This window comes from Malaclemys terrapin, chromosome 10 (genome assembly GCF_027887155.1).
Source record: "Malaclemys terrapin pileata isolate rMalTer1 chromosome 10, rMalTer1.hap1, whole genome shotgun sequence".
Taxonomy (NCBI): Eukaryota; Metazoa; Chordata; order Testudines; family Emydidae; genus Malaclemys; species Malaclemys terrapin.
The window spans coordinates 448,069-464,360 of NC_071514.1; the positions used below are offsets into that span (position 1 = coordinate 448,069).

Below are 16,292 nucleotides of genomic sequence, written 5' to 3' on the forward strand. Positions count from 1 at the left end.
TGATCTGGACAAATTGGAGAAATGGTCTGAGTTAAACAGAATGAAGTTTAACAAAGACAAATGCAAAGTGCTCCGCTTAGGAAGAAAAAATCAGTTTCACACATACAGAATGGGAAGAGACTGTCTAGGAAGGAGTACGGCAGAAAGGGATCTAGGGGTTATAGTGGACCACAAGCTAAATATGAGTCAACAGTGTGATGCTGTTGCAAAAAAAGCAAACATGATTCTGGGATGTATTAACAAGTGTGTTGTGAGCAAGACACGAGAAGTCATTCTTCCGCTCTACTCTGCTCTGGTTAGGCCTCAGCTGGAGAATTGTGTCCAGTTCTGGGCACCGCATTTCAAGAAAGATGTGGAGAAATTGGAAAGGGTCCAGAGAAGAGCAACAAGAATGATTAAAGGTCTTGAGAACATGACCTATGAAGGAAGGCTGAAAGAATTGGGTTTGTTTAGTTTGGAAAAGAGAAGACTGAGAGGGGACATGATAGCAGTTTTCAGGTATCTAAAAGGGTGTCATAAGGAGGAAGGAGAAAACTTGTTCACCTTAGTCTCTAAGGATAGAACAAGAAGCAATGGGCTTAAACTGCAGCAAGGGAGGTCTAGGTTGGACATTAGGAAAAAGTTCCTAACTGTCAGGGTGGTTAAACACTGGAATAAATTGCCTAGGGAGGTTGTGGAATCTCCATCTCTGGAGATAGTTAAGAGTAGGTTGGATGGATGTCTATCAGGGATGGTCTAGACAGTATTTGGTCCTGCCATGAGGGCAGGGGACTGGACTCGATGACCTCTCGAGGTCCCTTCCAGTCCTAGAATCTATGAATCTATATTAAAGGGCCAGTGAATGTGTTTATTCAACATCATGACCCATGAATCTATGAGATGGAAATCTTGGTTCCCTCAATGCTTATCCTGTCTTTTGAGTCAATCTGCTGTTGAGGCAAGAACTTAACAGGACTCCAAGAAGGGTGGGTCAGTTAGATGAATAACAAGGAGAATCAGAGCTATAACAGTAATGATTTTAAAAAAGCTTTGGAAGGGCTGTAACTGCTGCTGCTCCTGGGCCACAAGTGGACCTAACTGATAGCAGTAGGAGTAAAGTGTCCCTGGGGCAGACTATCCCAGAACTGCCTGCTGCAGGATTTCTTCCTCTGAAGCAGCTGATCTTGGCTAAAGTCAGCAACAGGACATGTGGCTAGATGGTCCACTGGTTTGATGCAATCGGAGAACTGTGTTCTTTGGATAATGGTCCCTATGTGTATTCGCATGCGCCCCATGGGCCTGAGTCCAGAAGATTTTTGCTAGCAGTGTCCACTGGTCCATACCTGTGTCCCACTTCTCATCATGTTCCAAACTGAGAGTATAAGGGGCAGCATGTACCGACTGCCTCTCCGGTTCCTTTCTGCCAACCATGGTCTGAGACAGCACTTCTTCAGTGTCTGTAGTGTTTGCTAGCTTCTGCTGCGTCAAACTGTAAATAGCTCTTAGATCATAGTTTTAGATAGTTTTTAGCAGTTGGGGCCAAGATCCCAGGATTCAAGAGCTGAATTTCCTGGGGTCTTCTCAGTCAACGACGACCATGTCAAATTCCTCTGCTACTTCAGGGAAGCTCACAGCCCCTCAAAGTGCAGCATTTGCTGTTCTTTCCCAAGCCAAACCTGTCAAGCCTGTGAGTACAGGCTTCAGAAATTCTTAATAGCTTATGTTATGAGGCCCCAGTCTGACCCTGGTCCATCAGACCCACCCTCCCCCCCCCCCCCCCAGTACATTCTGCAGAGAAACTGAGTAGCGCCCCTCCAAGCACAGTGATCTCTGGCTCCTGGGCTGATAGGAGTAGAACTAAGAACTTCTTCAAAAAAGGGGCAAGAGATGGATAGGAAACACTCTCCCAAGAAGTGAGTGAAATCCCCCTCCAGGTCCTCATCCAAGAAGAAGACCTCTTTGCCGACACCTTCCAAGTCAGGTGAGACATCGCATGTCAGGAGCTCACAAAGAACGTGGTACTAATCTCCTGGCTCTGAAGAGCAACAGCATCCCAAAACCAGTGTTATTTGCAGGAGCGGGACTGTCCCAAATACAGTGAGAGAGAAATGAAAGCGGACAGTTCCCACACTGATGGCACCATCACACCATGGTAAGGAGTTGTTGGTATCAAAGACCATCATCATTGGTGCTGCCAAAAAAAAAAAAAAAAAAAAAAAAAAAAAAAAGAGTTCTTGCCCTCCCCTTGCGTCTGGGGATAGATACACTGCTTCTGAGGGCACTGCTAGCTTCTCAGGCCTGGAATCCCTGATTCTCTTATGGGAGATCTCCACACCAGCCGTCCAGCGCATGGCGGGAAGGGAGAGTCACTCACGAGATCCTGGGTACCAACAGCACTCCCCACGGAGTCGGAAGTTTCTCTTTGTGGTGGCCATCACTTCAGCCAGAAGAGTAGGTGAGTTTGGAGGCTCCTATGACTAATCTACTTTACATGATCTTTCGTAGAGATTCCTAGTGATTATTCCTGAAATTCACCCTCACAGTGACCTTGGAATGCCATTTAAATTAGACTATTTGCTTACTTGTCTTCTTCACAAAGCTGCATGCCTCTGCTGAGGATAGCAAGCTGTTCTCTCTAGATGTGCAAGGATTGGCATTCTACCTGCAAAAGACCCTTTCAGAAATAGCCTAGATTATTTGTGTCCTTCGCAGAATGTCAGAGGGGGTGCCTGCTCTCCTTCCCCTTTGCTGGCTCTCCAAGGGTTATTAGCAGTCTAAAGATACTAGAGGAGTGTATGGTCCATGCTGGCCCTTATGCCCTGGGTTTGGAGCACAAGGAGGAATGGGGTGCAAGTACAGACCAATGGAACTGCTAACAAGAATCTTCCAGTCTTAGGTGCATGGAGCACATGGGCACCAGCAGTGGAAGAACTCCAGATAACACCTAATTTAACCTTGGTAAATCACACTGAGTTACAGCGGATGAGGGAAATTAATCCTGCCTGCTAACTTCAGCATGTGCTCTGCCCCACTCTGGAACAAATGGGCTAGGGAGGTTGTGGGTTCTCTGTCATTGAAGATTTTTAAGAGCAGGTTAGACAAACACCTGTCAGAGATGGGCTAGATAATACTTAGTCCTGCCTCAGTGTGGTGGGTCAGGACTAGCTGCTCTATCAAGCTCCCTTCTCGTCTTACATTCTATGATTCTAAGTCAGACTGTGAGTCAGAAAACTTCCTGAGAATGACAAAAAATTCTCCTCAAGGACTGCATTGTCCCCAGTGAAGGGCAAGCACAGTTGAGTCAGCTCCCATTAGTTAGCTCTCAGAGCCCCATAGCAACCACAACTTGGCTACCTTCCCAAGCTACATCTCCCTGGCAACTGCACTGAAACTAGATAACAACATGAGTGGGCAGGTGAGGCCCCAGTGCCGGCTGGCATTTTATGAGCATAGGGGAGAGCCCACACAGGCTACAGTGTTGGGCTCTGGGGTGGCAACCTGTGCTGGGCCAGACCAAGGCTGGTTTGTTTTTGTGTGGAAAGGGCATGACCCTGGCCTGTTAGAAGCTGAGAGTTAAACTACACCCTTGAACATGACATGAGGCCTTGGAACCAAGGGGAAGGGGAAAGTCTGCAGCAAAGTGACGCAGTAGGGGCGGAGCTGTTGGCAAAACCCCATCAGGCTTTTTCCTCCCTTCTATTCCCCTTGTCTCTCCCTAGGCCAAAGGACCCTTCATCACCGGAGTGAGACTCTGGAGACAGTGATCCTGGTAAATCCCAATGTGGACAGCATCGTTTCTGAGGTAAGGACCAAGAACGGCCTCTTGCAATGGGACGACACCGGCATTTTCTCCACATCAGCTGTTCTGCCTATGCTGACCCAAGCGCAGCCAAAGCATTAGCTCATTAATGGAGCATTTCCCACCCTTCGTGAGCAGTTTTCCCAGACTTGGTGTGCAGCCAGCAGAATTATTTCCAGGCTGTGTGCCCGGTGTGCTTACCCAGCAGGAAGATCCATGCTGCACCCATTGCCATATGTTCCAGGTTATTTCTAGATAAAGGAACACATGCCAGTGCCATGCCACACCTTAACCCTGTGGAAGAATGCTAATTCCTGGGAACTGCCTAATTTCTAGAGCCTTTGTGAAGCTCTTCTACCAGGAAGGAGGGAGGGCTTCAGCCAGTGAGAGACGGTGGAGCTGGATGGGATTCCTGAATGGAGCAAGCTTTGTCAACACCCTGCTGCTGGAAACTTCTCCTTATCCCTGGCCTCTGTTGATTCTTGTCCCAAAGAGAGGCTGAGGATTGGGAGCAAGGGTATGCAGCTGCTTTGGAGGTGGGGTTTGCAAAAGGGCTTCAGGAACATGTGTACTTAACTCCCTTGTGCTTTTTTGAAAAGCCCAGCCTGGCTTGGAGCTGGGTGAGGCAGGCAGCAGAGGCATCGCTGAGTGCTTCTGTCTCTGCAAGCAACCAGCCTTTATGTAGAAAAGCCCTGCTTTGACCAGCTGCTTGGGCCTGAACTCTTAGCATGACTTAGCCATATTACTGCTCTAGACCAGAGACTAGACTCTCTGGATTCTGTCACTGGTTGAGACTGTGGAACTGATGAGAAACCCAGAGAACCATAGAACTCCAAACCTGAGCATTGACAACTTTCTGTCTTACGGTAACAGGTCCGATCGCTGGTATGTGATTCATCTGCCCACAAACTATTGCTCCTGTGTGGTCAGAGCTCAGACCAAGAAGGAGACCTGATCCTGCAAACTGGGACCTTCACTTATCAGAAATTTGCTGAGATAATTGCAGATCCAGAGGTGAGTATGAATAATAATTCAGGGATTCACCTCCAGCTGGCAGAGACCAGGGGGCCTGGGCTCCATTTCCAGCGCACAGGTGCCCTGGCATGCTGGTCAGAAGCCTGGCTCTCGATTCTCCTAGTTCTTGAACTAAATTACTGTAGGGTGTTGGGCAAGTCACTGGTCAAAATTTTCCAAAGTGACTAGTGATTTGGGGGTGCTTTAATTTTTGTGTGCCCAGTTTACGACACCTTAAGGTTGCCTGATTTCCAGAAGTCAGGTGATCTGACTTTTCTGAAAATCAGGTCCCTTTAAGGTATCTCAGCTTGGGCACTCAAATATTGAAGCCACCACAATCATGTGCCACCTTGGAAAATGTGGCCCGCTTCCTTAGTTTTACTGTTTATCCAGTGAATGTAATATATATATATATATACACACACACATTCACTCTACAGTTTGGGAGAGTTAATTAGTGTGTGTATAAAGCTTTGAGATCTTTGGATAATTAGAAATGCAATGTAGTATTTATTTAGCTGTATTCTAGTTCCTCTCTAAAAAATTCTCATTGCCACTCAGATACACTATTTTGTGTCTTTGATGGTTTCAAGCCCTACTCCAGATGTCTCTGGTCTGGTTGCAATATTCACTAAGCACTAGGGCCCACATTTTCAAAATTGTATGCACACAATTTGAATGTGCATTTGTGGTAGTGAGACATTCAGCTAACTGGCTAGGATGGTAGGTTGACCGCCTGGACACAATCGCTGTAATTGCATGTATAGGCCTGGAAATCTGGATTTCAGAGTTTATTTTTCTCAATCTATTCTCTTGATTTTCTCAACTTGACTATTTGCTTCCATTCCTTCATGGGGCCAGATTGTCAAGACATCAGCTAAGTAAGGGCTCTTTCAGCAAAAGCACCCCATGCAAAATATTATCACTAACTTTCATAAAATGTAAGCCGTTTAATTTTTAATATGACTTTAGTCAATATATTTGCATATCTGCATAGTTCTAAGGACTCCTGAAACAGATATTAACTCTCGTCTCTATATTTTTAATCAGATGATAGATCCCCACACTTGCCAAATCAGCAATGGGGTCCCAGCCTTTTAAAATCTGGGTCAGGAGAGACAATGAATCTGAGTAGAAAAGAAAATCCCAGAGTCAAGGAACAAAAGTTTCAATAACTAGGAAACTGGGAAATTACTCAAAGAAGAAGATGGGATAATGGCCAGCCAGTGAGAGTTGATAGGAAACCACGAGAGTGTGCTTTGGAAAGAGTGGGGCTGAGGGAGAGGATTCCCAGACCAATAGGAAACAGTTGCTTTTACACACCCCATGATTAGGGGCAGATTGTGCCCTTGTTGGCAGGGGGGAGAGGACAAGGAGGCCCCTCCCTTTGTGTCTCTGCTCTGCATGAGAGCAAGTCAGACTTGCAGTCCTGGCATTAAGGAAGCAAAAGAGCTCATCCTGGCTAGACCCTCCCCCCCCCTCAGTAGCATTAGGCTTTGAAAGAGAGAGAGCAAGGCCCAGGCTCTGGCCCATACCTCACATTGGCCAAAGTTGGCCCAACAGCTGCATTCGCAGGGGCCTGCTAGAGGCATTGTGCCTGTCTCAAGGAGTGATGCAGCTCGGCATTGCCCTCTGTCATGGCCTCTTTTGTAATATGTCAGTGGAGTCCTTAATGGTCCCACATTAATCGTTGCTTTAAAAAAAATTAAATGCTGCAATGTCTCACTACTGTGTCTGACTGTGATTGTCCTTGTCTGTCTCAATAGGTTGCCCAGCTTCTCAGCAACACTGATCCAGATAACAAGGCCTCCCTCACTGTTTCCTGTTTGGGAGAGGGAGACTGGAGCAACCTTGGACATCCCCAGTTCCAGCAGCTTATTAATCTGAAACTGAACCCTGACCCAGTTCTGCCTGAGATGGATGGGGTCTCTGAGTTTGCAGAGTACGTCTCTGAGACTGTGGATGTGCCAACTCCATTTGATCTTCTGGAACCTCCCACTTCTGGAGGCTTTCTGAAACTGTCTAAGCCCTGCTGCTACATATTCCCCGGTGGGAGAGGGGACTCTGCTCTGTTTGCTGTCAATGGATTTAACATCCTAGTGGATGGTGGCTCTGAGAGGAAATCCTGCTTTTGGAAGCTGGTCAGGCATCTGGACAGAATTGACTCCATTCTCCTGACGCACATTGGGGCAGACAACCTGCCTGGCATTAATGGGCTTCTGCAGAGGAAGATTGCTGAGCAGGATGAGGAGCAGTCTCAGGGCTCCACCAACTACAGTGACTGGATGAAGAACCTCATCTCTCCAGAACTTGGGGTTGTTTTTTTTAATGTTCCTGAAAAGCTTAAGATGCCTGAATCATCCATGAAAGTCAAGAGAAGCATTGAAGAGGCTTGCCTGACATTGCAGTACCTGAATAAACTCGGCATTAAATCAGAGCCCCTCTACAGGGTGGTGAGCAACACCATCGAGCCCATTACTCTGTTCCACAAGATGGGGGTTGGTAAGTTGGACATGTACATTCTGAATCCTGTCAAGGACAGTAAGGAGATGCAGTTTCTAATGCAGAAATGGGCTGGGAATAGCAAAGCAAAGACAGGCATCATTCTAGCAAATGGGAAAGAAGGTGAGATTTCTGTCCCCTATCTGACCTCCATCACAGCCCTGGTGGTTTGGCTGCCAGCAAGCCCAACAGAAAAAATAGTAAGAGTTTTGTTTCCTGGAAATGCTCCACAAAATAAAATATTGGAAGGTCTTGAGAAGCTCAAGCATCTGGATTTTCTGAGGTACCCAGTAGCTACTCAGAAGGATATGTCTTCTGGCCTACCTCCACCTTCTCTGAAGCCGACCAAGATTAAACAGCGAACTGACAGCAAAGAGAGTCTGAAATCTTCCCCCAAGCCAGTTGCAACAAAGCAGGCTAGAAAAGAAGAGGCAAGTGAGGATGGGGCTAAGGAGATAAAACCAGAGATAGTAAAGGAGGCCAGAACTGAGAAAAAAGTGAAAGAACATACTGAGAAAATTCCTGAGAAACCTGCTAAACCTGAAAAGATAAAGACAGAATCAAGTGATGCCCTCAAAGCTGAGAAAAGGAAACTAACCAAAGACAAGATTGGCAAGAAGCACCTCAAAGAGAAAGTGTCTAAACTGGATGAGAAGAAGGACAAAGAAAAGAAAGAGATTAAGAAAGAGAGAAAGGACTTTAAAAAAGATGATGGAAAGAAAGAAGAAAAAAAAGATTCAAAGAAAGAAGCCAAACCAGACTTGAAAAGAATTTCTAAACCAGACTTAAAACCGTTTACCCCAGAAGTGAGGAAAACATTATACAAGGCAAAAGTTCCAGGTAGAATCAAAACTGAGAAAACCCGAGTCAAAGCTGAAAAGGAAGCACCTTTGGAACAGAAGATGTCACCAGTGCAGAAGAGACCTGGACAGCAAGAGCCAGGAATGGCTGACATGGCTAAGCAGAGATTAGTCCTGTCTTCACCAGAGGACCTGACCAAGGACTTTGAGGAGCTGAATCATGAAGAGAAGGTGGAGCTGCAGGTGGCTCAGGAAATGACTGATATTGAAGCAAGTGATGCAGTCATGAGAGGACCTGAAACTGAAGGAAAGAGGGTCCCTGTGAGGACTGCTCAGGGTCACCTTGGTGAAGCTCTAATTTTGGAAGAGAACATCGTGATGAAGGTGACTCCTCTAGATTCCCCAGATGAGAGAATCATCACTATTGATAGGGAAGGAGAGTTGCCATGTGAGGAAAAGCCAGTCCATCAGCTGGAGGTGAGAGCAGGACAGGCTGAAACATTTGAGGATGAAGGAGCAGCCCTGGAGGAACCTCTTGAGATGGGAGAATTTGCAGAAAAAGCTGAAAGAAAGGAGGAAGCCAAGCTACTACCAGAGGTTCACAAAGATGAGAGAGGGCAGGTACCAACACACACAGAAGCAGCAGCAAGAGAAGCTCAGACCCCAGAACTCAAAGAGAAGGAAGAAGAGCAGAAAATATCTTTGGACAGAAAGCAGAGGGAAGGAGAAATGAAGACTTGTGAAAAGTACATTGAGGGGATAGATACAGGTGAGGAAAGTGAGAAGGAAAAGAGAGAGGATGTGATAGAAAAGGCAGAACTGGAAGAAACAGAAGAACAATACACAGAGGAAAAGGACATGAAGACTAAAGAGTTCTATCAGCTACACCAGGATGAGGAGAAGGGCACAAAATTCACTGCTAAAGAAAAGAAAAGAGAGTTCAGTGAGGAAATCGGTGAGAAAAGTAAGTTACTTGAAAAGGAGGTAACTAAGGAGGAGTCCTATCTGAGAAGTGCACTTGTGCCCCCAGGCGCCACAGCAGAACACATTTCATACATCCAGGATGAAACCATCCCTGGCTACTCAGAGACCGAACAGACCATTTCTGATGAGGAAATACATGACGAACAGGAAGAGAGGATCCCACACTTGAAGTATGATGTTAGTGCATATGATATTTCTGTGCCTGATCACCCAGGCTCTTTTGAAGCAGTACATGGTATCCAAGCCACCTCCACTACTGATATTGCTGCCAAGGGCTACATCAGCCAAGAATCTGAAATCCTTGTGTATCCTACAAGCATTGTAGCAGCCCCACTGGCTGAAGAGGAGCATGTGTCCTCTGCCACGTCTGTTACAGAATGTGACAAGCTTTCCTCTTTTGCCACTTCAGTAGCAGAAGATCAGTCTGTTGCATCCATAACAGCTCCACAAACAGAAGAGACTGGCAAAAGCTCGTTACTTCTGGACACAGTAAACAGCATACCCTCCTCTCGGACTGAAGCCACCCAAGGCCTAGACTATGTGCCCTCTGCTGGCACAATCTCTCCAACATCCTCCTTAGAGGAGGACAAATGCTTTAAATCTCCACCTTCTGAAGACTTCCAGGCGTTAGCAGAAGGAGAGAGAAAATTCAAAGCTCATAAGAAGGGCCTGCAAGAAGAGGCGGAAGAGGAGGAAGAAGAGGAAGAAGAAGATGAGACTCCAAATATTGAGATGCCTGAGAAACTCAGAGGGCATTATGGTGCCCAGCTGTTTACTCAACAAGGGCACCTGGCTGATGTTTTAATTGAATCCCGCACAGAAGCGTCCATGTTGCTATTATCCACAGAGGAAACACAGCTTTCCCAGGTAGACTCCAGTTCTGGAGAAGCTGAGGAACGATGCATAAGTCCTGATGATAGCACAGTCAAGATGGCATCTCCAACACAATCTGGCCCCACTAGTGCTGGACACACACCTTTCCATCAGTCCCCTGTGGAAGAAAAACTGGAAACTGTAGAAGCGGAGTTATTTGAAAATGCTTCTGTAAAGAAAGGCAAAGGACATACTTCTGGTGTAGAAAAAGGAGCAGAGAGCGAATTTGAACCACTTAAAAAAGCTGAGGCACCTGTGGCTAACGATATCCCTGAAAAAGAATTGCCTTCTGTTATACAGGAGAAGCCTGGCTTAGCTAGCAAAGTGCTACTGCCTATGGAGTCCATGTTTCCCAGAAATGAAAAGCAGGAACTGCCCATTGGAAAGGAACAGCTGCTACACATTTCTTATCACAAACAGGAAACCATTGAAATTAGTGAAAAGGATGATTCCAAACTGTACATTCCCAGCACTGACATTATTTCGAAGCCAGAAAAGGAGGCGGAGTTTAAAGAAACTGAAGTGACGCAAGACGTTTCACTAGAATTTGCAAAATACACAGCTAAAGAGCCAGTTTCTACCAAAGAAATATCTCCCAAAAATGCTGAGGTTCCACAACAAAGCCAACTTGAAAGTGATAAATCTTCACAAATTTCCATTAAAGAAATATCTCCAGATGATTCCAAATCACTTTCTTTTGGAGAAGAAAGTCTTTGTAAAGAACAATCTTCAGATATTTCCATTAGAGAAGCTTCTCCAGAAGAAGAGAAACCACTATATTTCACAGGCCAGACCTTAGAAAAAGAAAAATCTACTCACATTTTCATTAAAGACATTTCTCCAGAAGACACCAAATCAATTTCTTTCACTGAAGAGAGTCCTGGTAAGGAAACATCTCCAGACATTTTCATTAAAGGAACTTCTCCAGAAGACACCAAGTCTCTTACTTTTACAGAAAAGAGCCCTGATAAAGAAACATTTCTAGCCACATCCACTAATGAATTCTCCCCAGAAGCGGTCATACCCCTGCATTTCATGCAGCAGAGCCCAGCTACAAGTGAAAAATCAATGGAAACTCCTGCCAAAGATATCATTAAAGAAAAACCAAAATTCCCTCTTTGCCCAGAACACAGCCCAACTAAAGATATGCTACCCACAGACATTTCTTCTGCGGAAATATCTCCAGAAGATACCAGATTGTTTTCTTTAACCGAAATGAGCCTGGCCAGGGAAAAAGCTTTAGAAATGTGCTTTCAAGAAACTTTTCCAGATGTGAAGTTCTTACACTTCACAGAATCCAGACGAATTCAGGATAAAGAGTCCTCAGACATTTGCTCTGAAGATGTCAAATCTTGTGATTTCATGGAAGAGACACAAACTAAAGAAGAAAAATCTCCAGAAATGGAAGATATTTATATGAAAAATCTAAATTATGAGAAGAAAGTGTGGTTTCCAGAGGAGATGGAAGAGAGAAGAAGTAAGGAAAGCCAACAGAAGTATGATAAGGAAAGAGAGAGCACTTTTTTGGATGAGGTTCAGGAATATGAAAAAAAATCTTCTCTTACCGTAACAGAAGAGGAAAAGATTATACATTCTATGGCATATGAAGGTTATGCCTCGGAAACAGTAGAGAAGAAAACTTCAGACTCTGAATATGGATATTTCCAGGAAGAAAATGCCCCCAGGCAGGCAGGCTATCTGCCTAAGAAGGAAGATTATCTTTGTCATGGTGAAGACAAGCCTGTACCTCAAGAAACAGAAGCTGGACATTTCAAAGTAGATTCCGCAGAAGCACAAGAATTTGCACTGCGGGAGGACAAAGGACTTTCGCTGGAAGCAAATAAAATGGAAATAGCCCCTACTGAGATCACCTCTTCTGAAAAATCAGAAGTAGTTAGAGCAACCCCATCTTCTCAGCATGTCTGTATAGAAGAAAAACAGGTCAAACCATCAAGTGCAGCAAAAGGAAGGGAAGAATCGTTGTTCCCATCTAAACAAGATTACTCCTACTTGGATCATGAGGAGAAAGCAGTCCTGGATCTATATGCTAAATCATTAGACCGAGCACTGACAGTATCTCCTCTGCCTGCATCATCTAGTGCTCTAGAAAAGGAGGTGGACACAAGTACACGAGAACTAGAAAAACATTTCATGACAGACCAAAGCAAACCAGTTTTGCAGGCTGAAGTTCTGCAGGGGGCCACAGTGGAGCTATCAGATGCTGATGCTTTGAACCAAGAAACATCAGACTCTAAATACATGCTAGACATAGAGCAGAATGCTGAAAGCAAATCCACGGAGGCTCATGATGATCCTAGAGGAAGCAAAGAGCAGAGTGCATCAGCATTTGCTCTTCTGTACTCTACAAGCCCACCAGAATATGAATATGTAGCAGCTTCCCAAAAAGACAGTGATGCAGCGTCAGAGGACAGCATGCACTCTTTTTCAGGACCATATCATCCCAAAAGCAGCAGTGACATCATAGGCCATTCTGAGGACATGGGTTCTTTCAGCCAAGTGGAATATCATTCAGAGTCTTGCACTCAGACCTCTTCCAGTCCTTCTGAGACAGAGGTCTGTGCATCCACAGGAGATGACCATGCTAACCAGCTAGAGCAGGAAGAAAGGGAACCAACTCCCTACCCTGATGAGAGGACTTTCCAGTATGCTGACATCTATGAACAGGTAGTTGTGTCTGGAGTTGGGCTTCCAAGCCTTATCCTGAAGGATGTGGACAACCTAGGTCACCCTGATAAGGAAAAGCTGGAGTCTACATTTGTGGCCTCTAGGACAGAGAAAGTATCTGTGTCTCAGAAACAGCTACTTTATCACATCTCTGCAAAAGAAGAAGAGTCCTGCCTCTACACCTCTGCTGAAAAGGAGCTGTCATCCCCAACTTCCCCCAAAGATAAAGTGGATTCTTCCTTTGCGTACACAGACATCCATGAAAGATATTCACCCCTGGCAGAGTCAGATAACCATGGGATGCCCAGTGACTTGAGATTCAAGGAAATGCAGGAAGGACAGAATGGGCTCAGCTCATCAACTACCACACCAAAAGAACCATACTTGACCCTGCCTCCTTCCTCTCCTGGAAGCAGTGGGTGCACTCCTCCTACACACACCATAGATGCATTTTATCAAGAAAAAAGAGCTCCTTACATTGAAGCTGCTCATCCAGATGAAAACATAATTTCTATCAGCCAGGAGCAGAGGTCTCTGTCACCAATAGAGCCTCAGCCCAAAGACTTATACTACGAGAAAGCAGGACGAGCAGAAGAGAGCACCAGTGACTCAGAGTTAGAAAAAGGTGCAAAGGAGAAATCTGAAAAGGAGTCCAAATTGCCCAGCCCTCCCCAAGCACCAGAAAAAGTCAGTGAGGAGGAAGTGTATGCAGACATTTCAGTAATGGAGATGGCCCAGGTATCAGAGCTGCTTCACCAGGACAAGCACCAAGAGTCTCATTTGTCAACATCAATTGCCTCCTCCCCTTGTGATCCAATGCAGAAAGAGGAACTTGGAGTTGAGAAAACTGAAACAGCAACAGTTATAGAGGCAGGTACTGCTGGCTACAGTACCCTGACAGATACATGCAGAGATGTTTGGGCATCAGAAATGTCCTATTCAAGCCAAATTTCTTTGCAACAGGGAAAAGATGCTGAAAAGTCCCCAAAGGAAGCACCCTTTCTAGTAACAGATTATCACCGTGCAGAGATTGCTTCGGAGGGCTATGGCAAAGACAAAGATATTTGCTTAAAGTCTACTGCTAAGTATGTGAAAGAGGAACATCAAAAGGGTCTGGCACTGCAAAGTAAAGAAATGGATTTCTCTTCATCTGGGTTTGAATTTTCCTCTCTAGAAAAACATGAGCCATCCATTGTGTTTAGACATGAGATATCCTCATCAGGCCACTTAGGGGACAAATCTCTTACTTTAAAATTTCCTGATGCTTTGCCCTCAGACCAGGGGAAGAAAGATGAGTACCTGGAGGTTTCTAAAAAAGATACCAGTGTAGATTCATCTTCCCTTAGCTTTTCACCACTGAGCCCATATAAAGAAGACAAGTTGTTCTCTGGGGCTGTGGAAAGAGAAGTTGCATCCCAACAGCGGGCAAAAGATGACTGTCCCAGACTCTCTGAGGATGCCTCACCTGAAGCCACTACCCCTGTGAGACACACGACAGCAGAAAGCTTCTACTCCCACATGCTTTCTACATACGCAGGAGCAGAGCCAGACACCAGGAGCCTGTGGGATGTGTCTCCATTGATTCCAGCTGATTCTGTCAAAACATATCCAGCTGAAACTGAAGGGTTTGTGTCTGCTGAGAACCATGGTTCTGCATTCACATGTGATGTGGATAACACGCTGCCATGCAGAACTGAGTGCCGAAGTACACTGATGTCACCACTGTCCACAGAAAAACAAAAGCAAAGTTGTGCAGCCAGCCCAGAACAACACTCATCTGTCACTGAAATGCTTATGGCAGTAAGCTCACTTCCTGAGGTATTGACATCATTTCCTCCTCATCAGCAAGAAGCAGCAGCCACAGCCAATGGCCCAACAGAAGTGAGCACAAGTCCGCAAGCTTTCCGAAGTGTGCAGAGTGCAGCAGAGGTGAAAGATGAGAAAGCATTTCCTGATTCTGAGTGGACTGTGTCACCATCCTTGGGGGAAGAGGATATGGCTAGGCAGAGCCGGCCTTCTTCACTGATGTCTCCTGAGCATACCTTCCAACCCTTTTTTCCAGAGGCACAAAGGGGAGGAAGAACTGAGGACCACGGAGATGCTTCCCATGAGGGAGAGCCGTGTTTAGCAGCCAGCTCTGACAATAGGCAGAAGTTCTCTTCCTGTGAATATAAACAGAGGAAGGGTGAGCTGTCTCCATCATTCATCAACCCAAGTCCTCATGACCTCTCTGAAGACAGTGACCTCTCACAGGATGAAGGTCATCCTTCAGTGAAGGGGAGGCCACACCACACTACTGGTCCACACCACACTACTGGTAGCCATGTACAAGCCATGATGGTAGAGGAAACCCCTCCCACATCAGTGAGTGACTCTGGAACCTCCCAGTCCGACTCTGATGTCCCTCCAGAGACAGAGGAATGTCCATCCATCACAGCTGATGCTGTCATGGACTCAGATGAAGATGCAGATTTCCTCCCAGTAGACAAAGCTGTGGGTACTTCGCATCATGGCAGCACAAGGTCTAGCCATGATCCGCAACCTGTTCCAATGATAGATCCCCATCCTCATCCCCCTCATCCAGATGTCTGCATGGTAGACCCTGAAATGCTAGTAAATGAGGAAAATGTGAGCAGAACTGACAAAATATCCAAAAAGGATCTGAAAGAAAAGAGCAAAGGAGTGAGGAAGCCTCTGAGTAAACCCAAATCAACATCGCCTGCCCGGAAACTAGATGTCAAAGGGAAGCGGTCTCCCACACCTGTGAAACAGCCATTAGACAGGTCTCCAAAATCTACCACTGCAAAAAAAGAGCGAGATGGAGGAGAGAAGCAGTCAAAACCACGTACCCAATTAGTGCAGCCCTCTCACATAGAAGAGAAGGATGAGTTATCCCGGAGCAGTCACAGCAACCCAGGCAAGACTCTTGTTAATGGCATCAAAACAAACCCTGGTAAGAAATCCCTCCCCAAAGGAGAATTCTCTTTTGCTTAAACAATAAGCAAAACACTAACTAAAATGTACGCATTTGCTGCACCATTCACGGCACTGAGTGGCAGTTAATGGGCACTTCCTAACAAGTCAGAGTGAGTTTGCAAGTGCTGAGGGATTGTGATAGGCAAAGATTTAAAAAAAAATGCAGGGAAAGTCAGTAGCAATGAAGTCAAACATCTGGTAATTTAAACCCTTTATGTTTAGATTCTGTTATACACACAGGGAGTATGTTCCCCACAGGGTGATCAGTAGTTGGAATTCTCTGGTCTCAGAGGGACTAGCAGAACCCACCTTACTACAATATTAACAGTGGGATAAGACACCTAACTATGGTGGCTGTTACTACATTCTCCAGGGTTGAACTGATCATGACACTAGGAGTTCATTTGGGTGCAGAGATGTTGCCTTCCCTATATAACTGTGAACAGAGACTAGATAGGAGTATCCGCCACAATTCCTGAAATTACAGGGGGGAGCCGAGTAGTATAGGACCTTGGTCATCCTGGCGTCTCCTCCCGCAGTGGAAGATGTCAGACTGACTGACAGTCTTGGAGACTGAAATCCTCTCTGTATCCCCGGAAGAGGTGCAGTGTAGAGGCAAGCTTCCCCCACACACTACTCCCTGCCACTGTGTCTCAGTCCTGCTTGGAGGAGCCAGTTTA

The 16,292-nt window shown here is 45.7% G+C and overlaps 1 protein-coding gene across 3 annotated transcripts in view; it reads left to right on the forward strand.

Annotated features, from left to right (window-relative positions):
* Positions 1-16,292, forward strand: part of MAP1A (microtubule associated protein 1A) — a 124,609-nt gene that overhangs the window by 101,798 nt on the left and 6,519 nt on the right. For 2 of the 3 annotated variants that reach the window (XM_054042270.1, XM_054042272.1), the window contains 3 exons: positions 3,699-3,781; positions 4,652-4,792; positions 6,559-15,589. In XM_054042270.1, the coding sequence (XP_053898245.1) occupies positions 3,699-3,781; positions 4,652-4,792; positions 6,559-15,589 (9,255 nt within the window). Of the gene's footprint in view, positions 1-2,219; positions 2,435-3,698; positions 3,782-4,651; positions 4,793-6,558; positions 15,590-16,292 lie in introns of those variants that run through there. The other variant, XM_054042271.1, reaches the window with a different exon arrangement.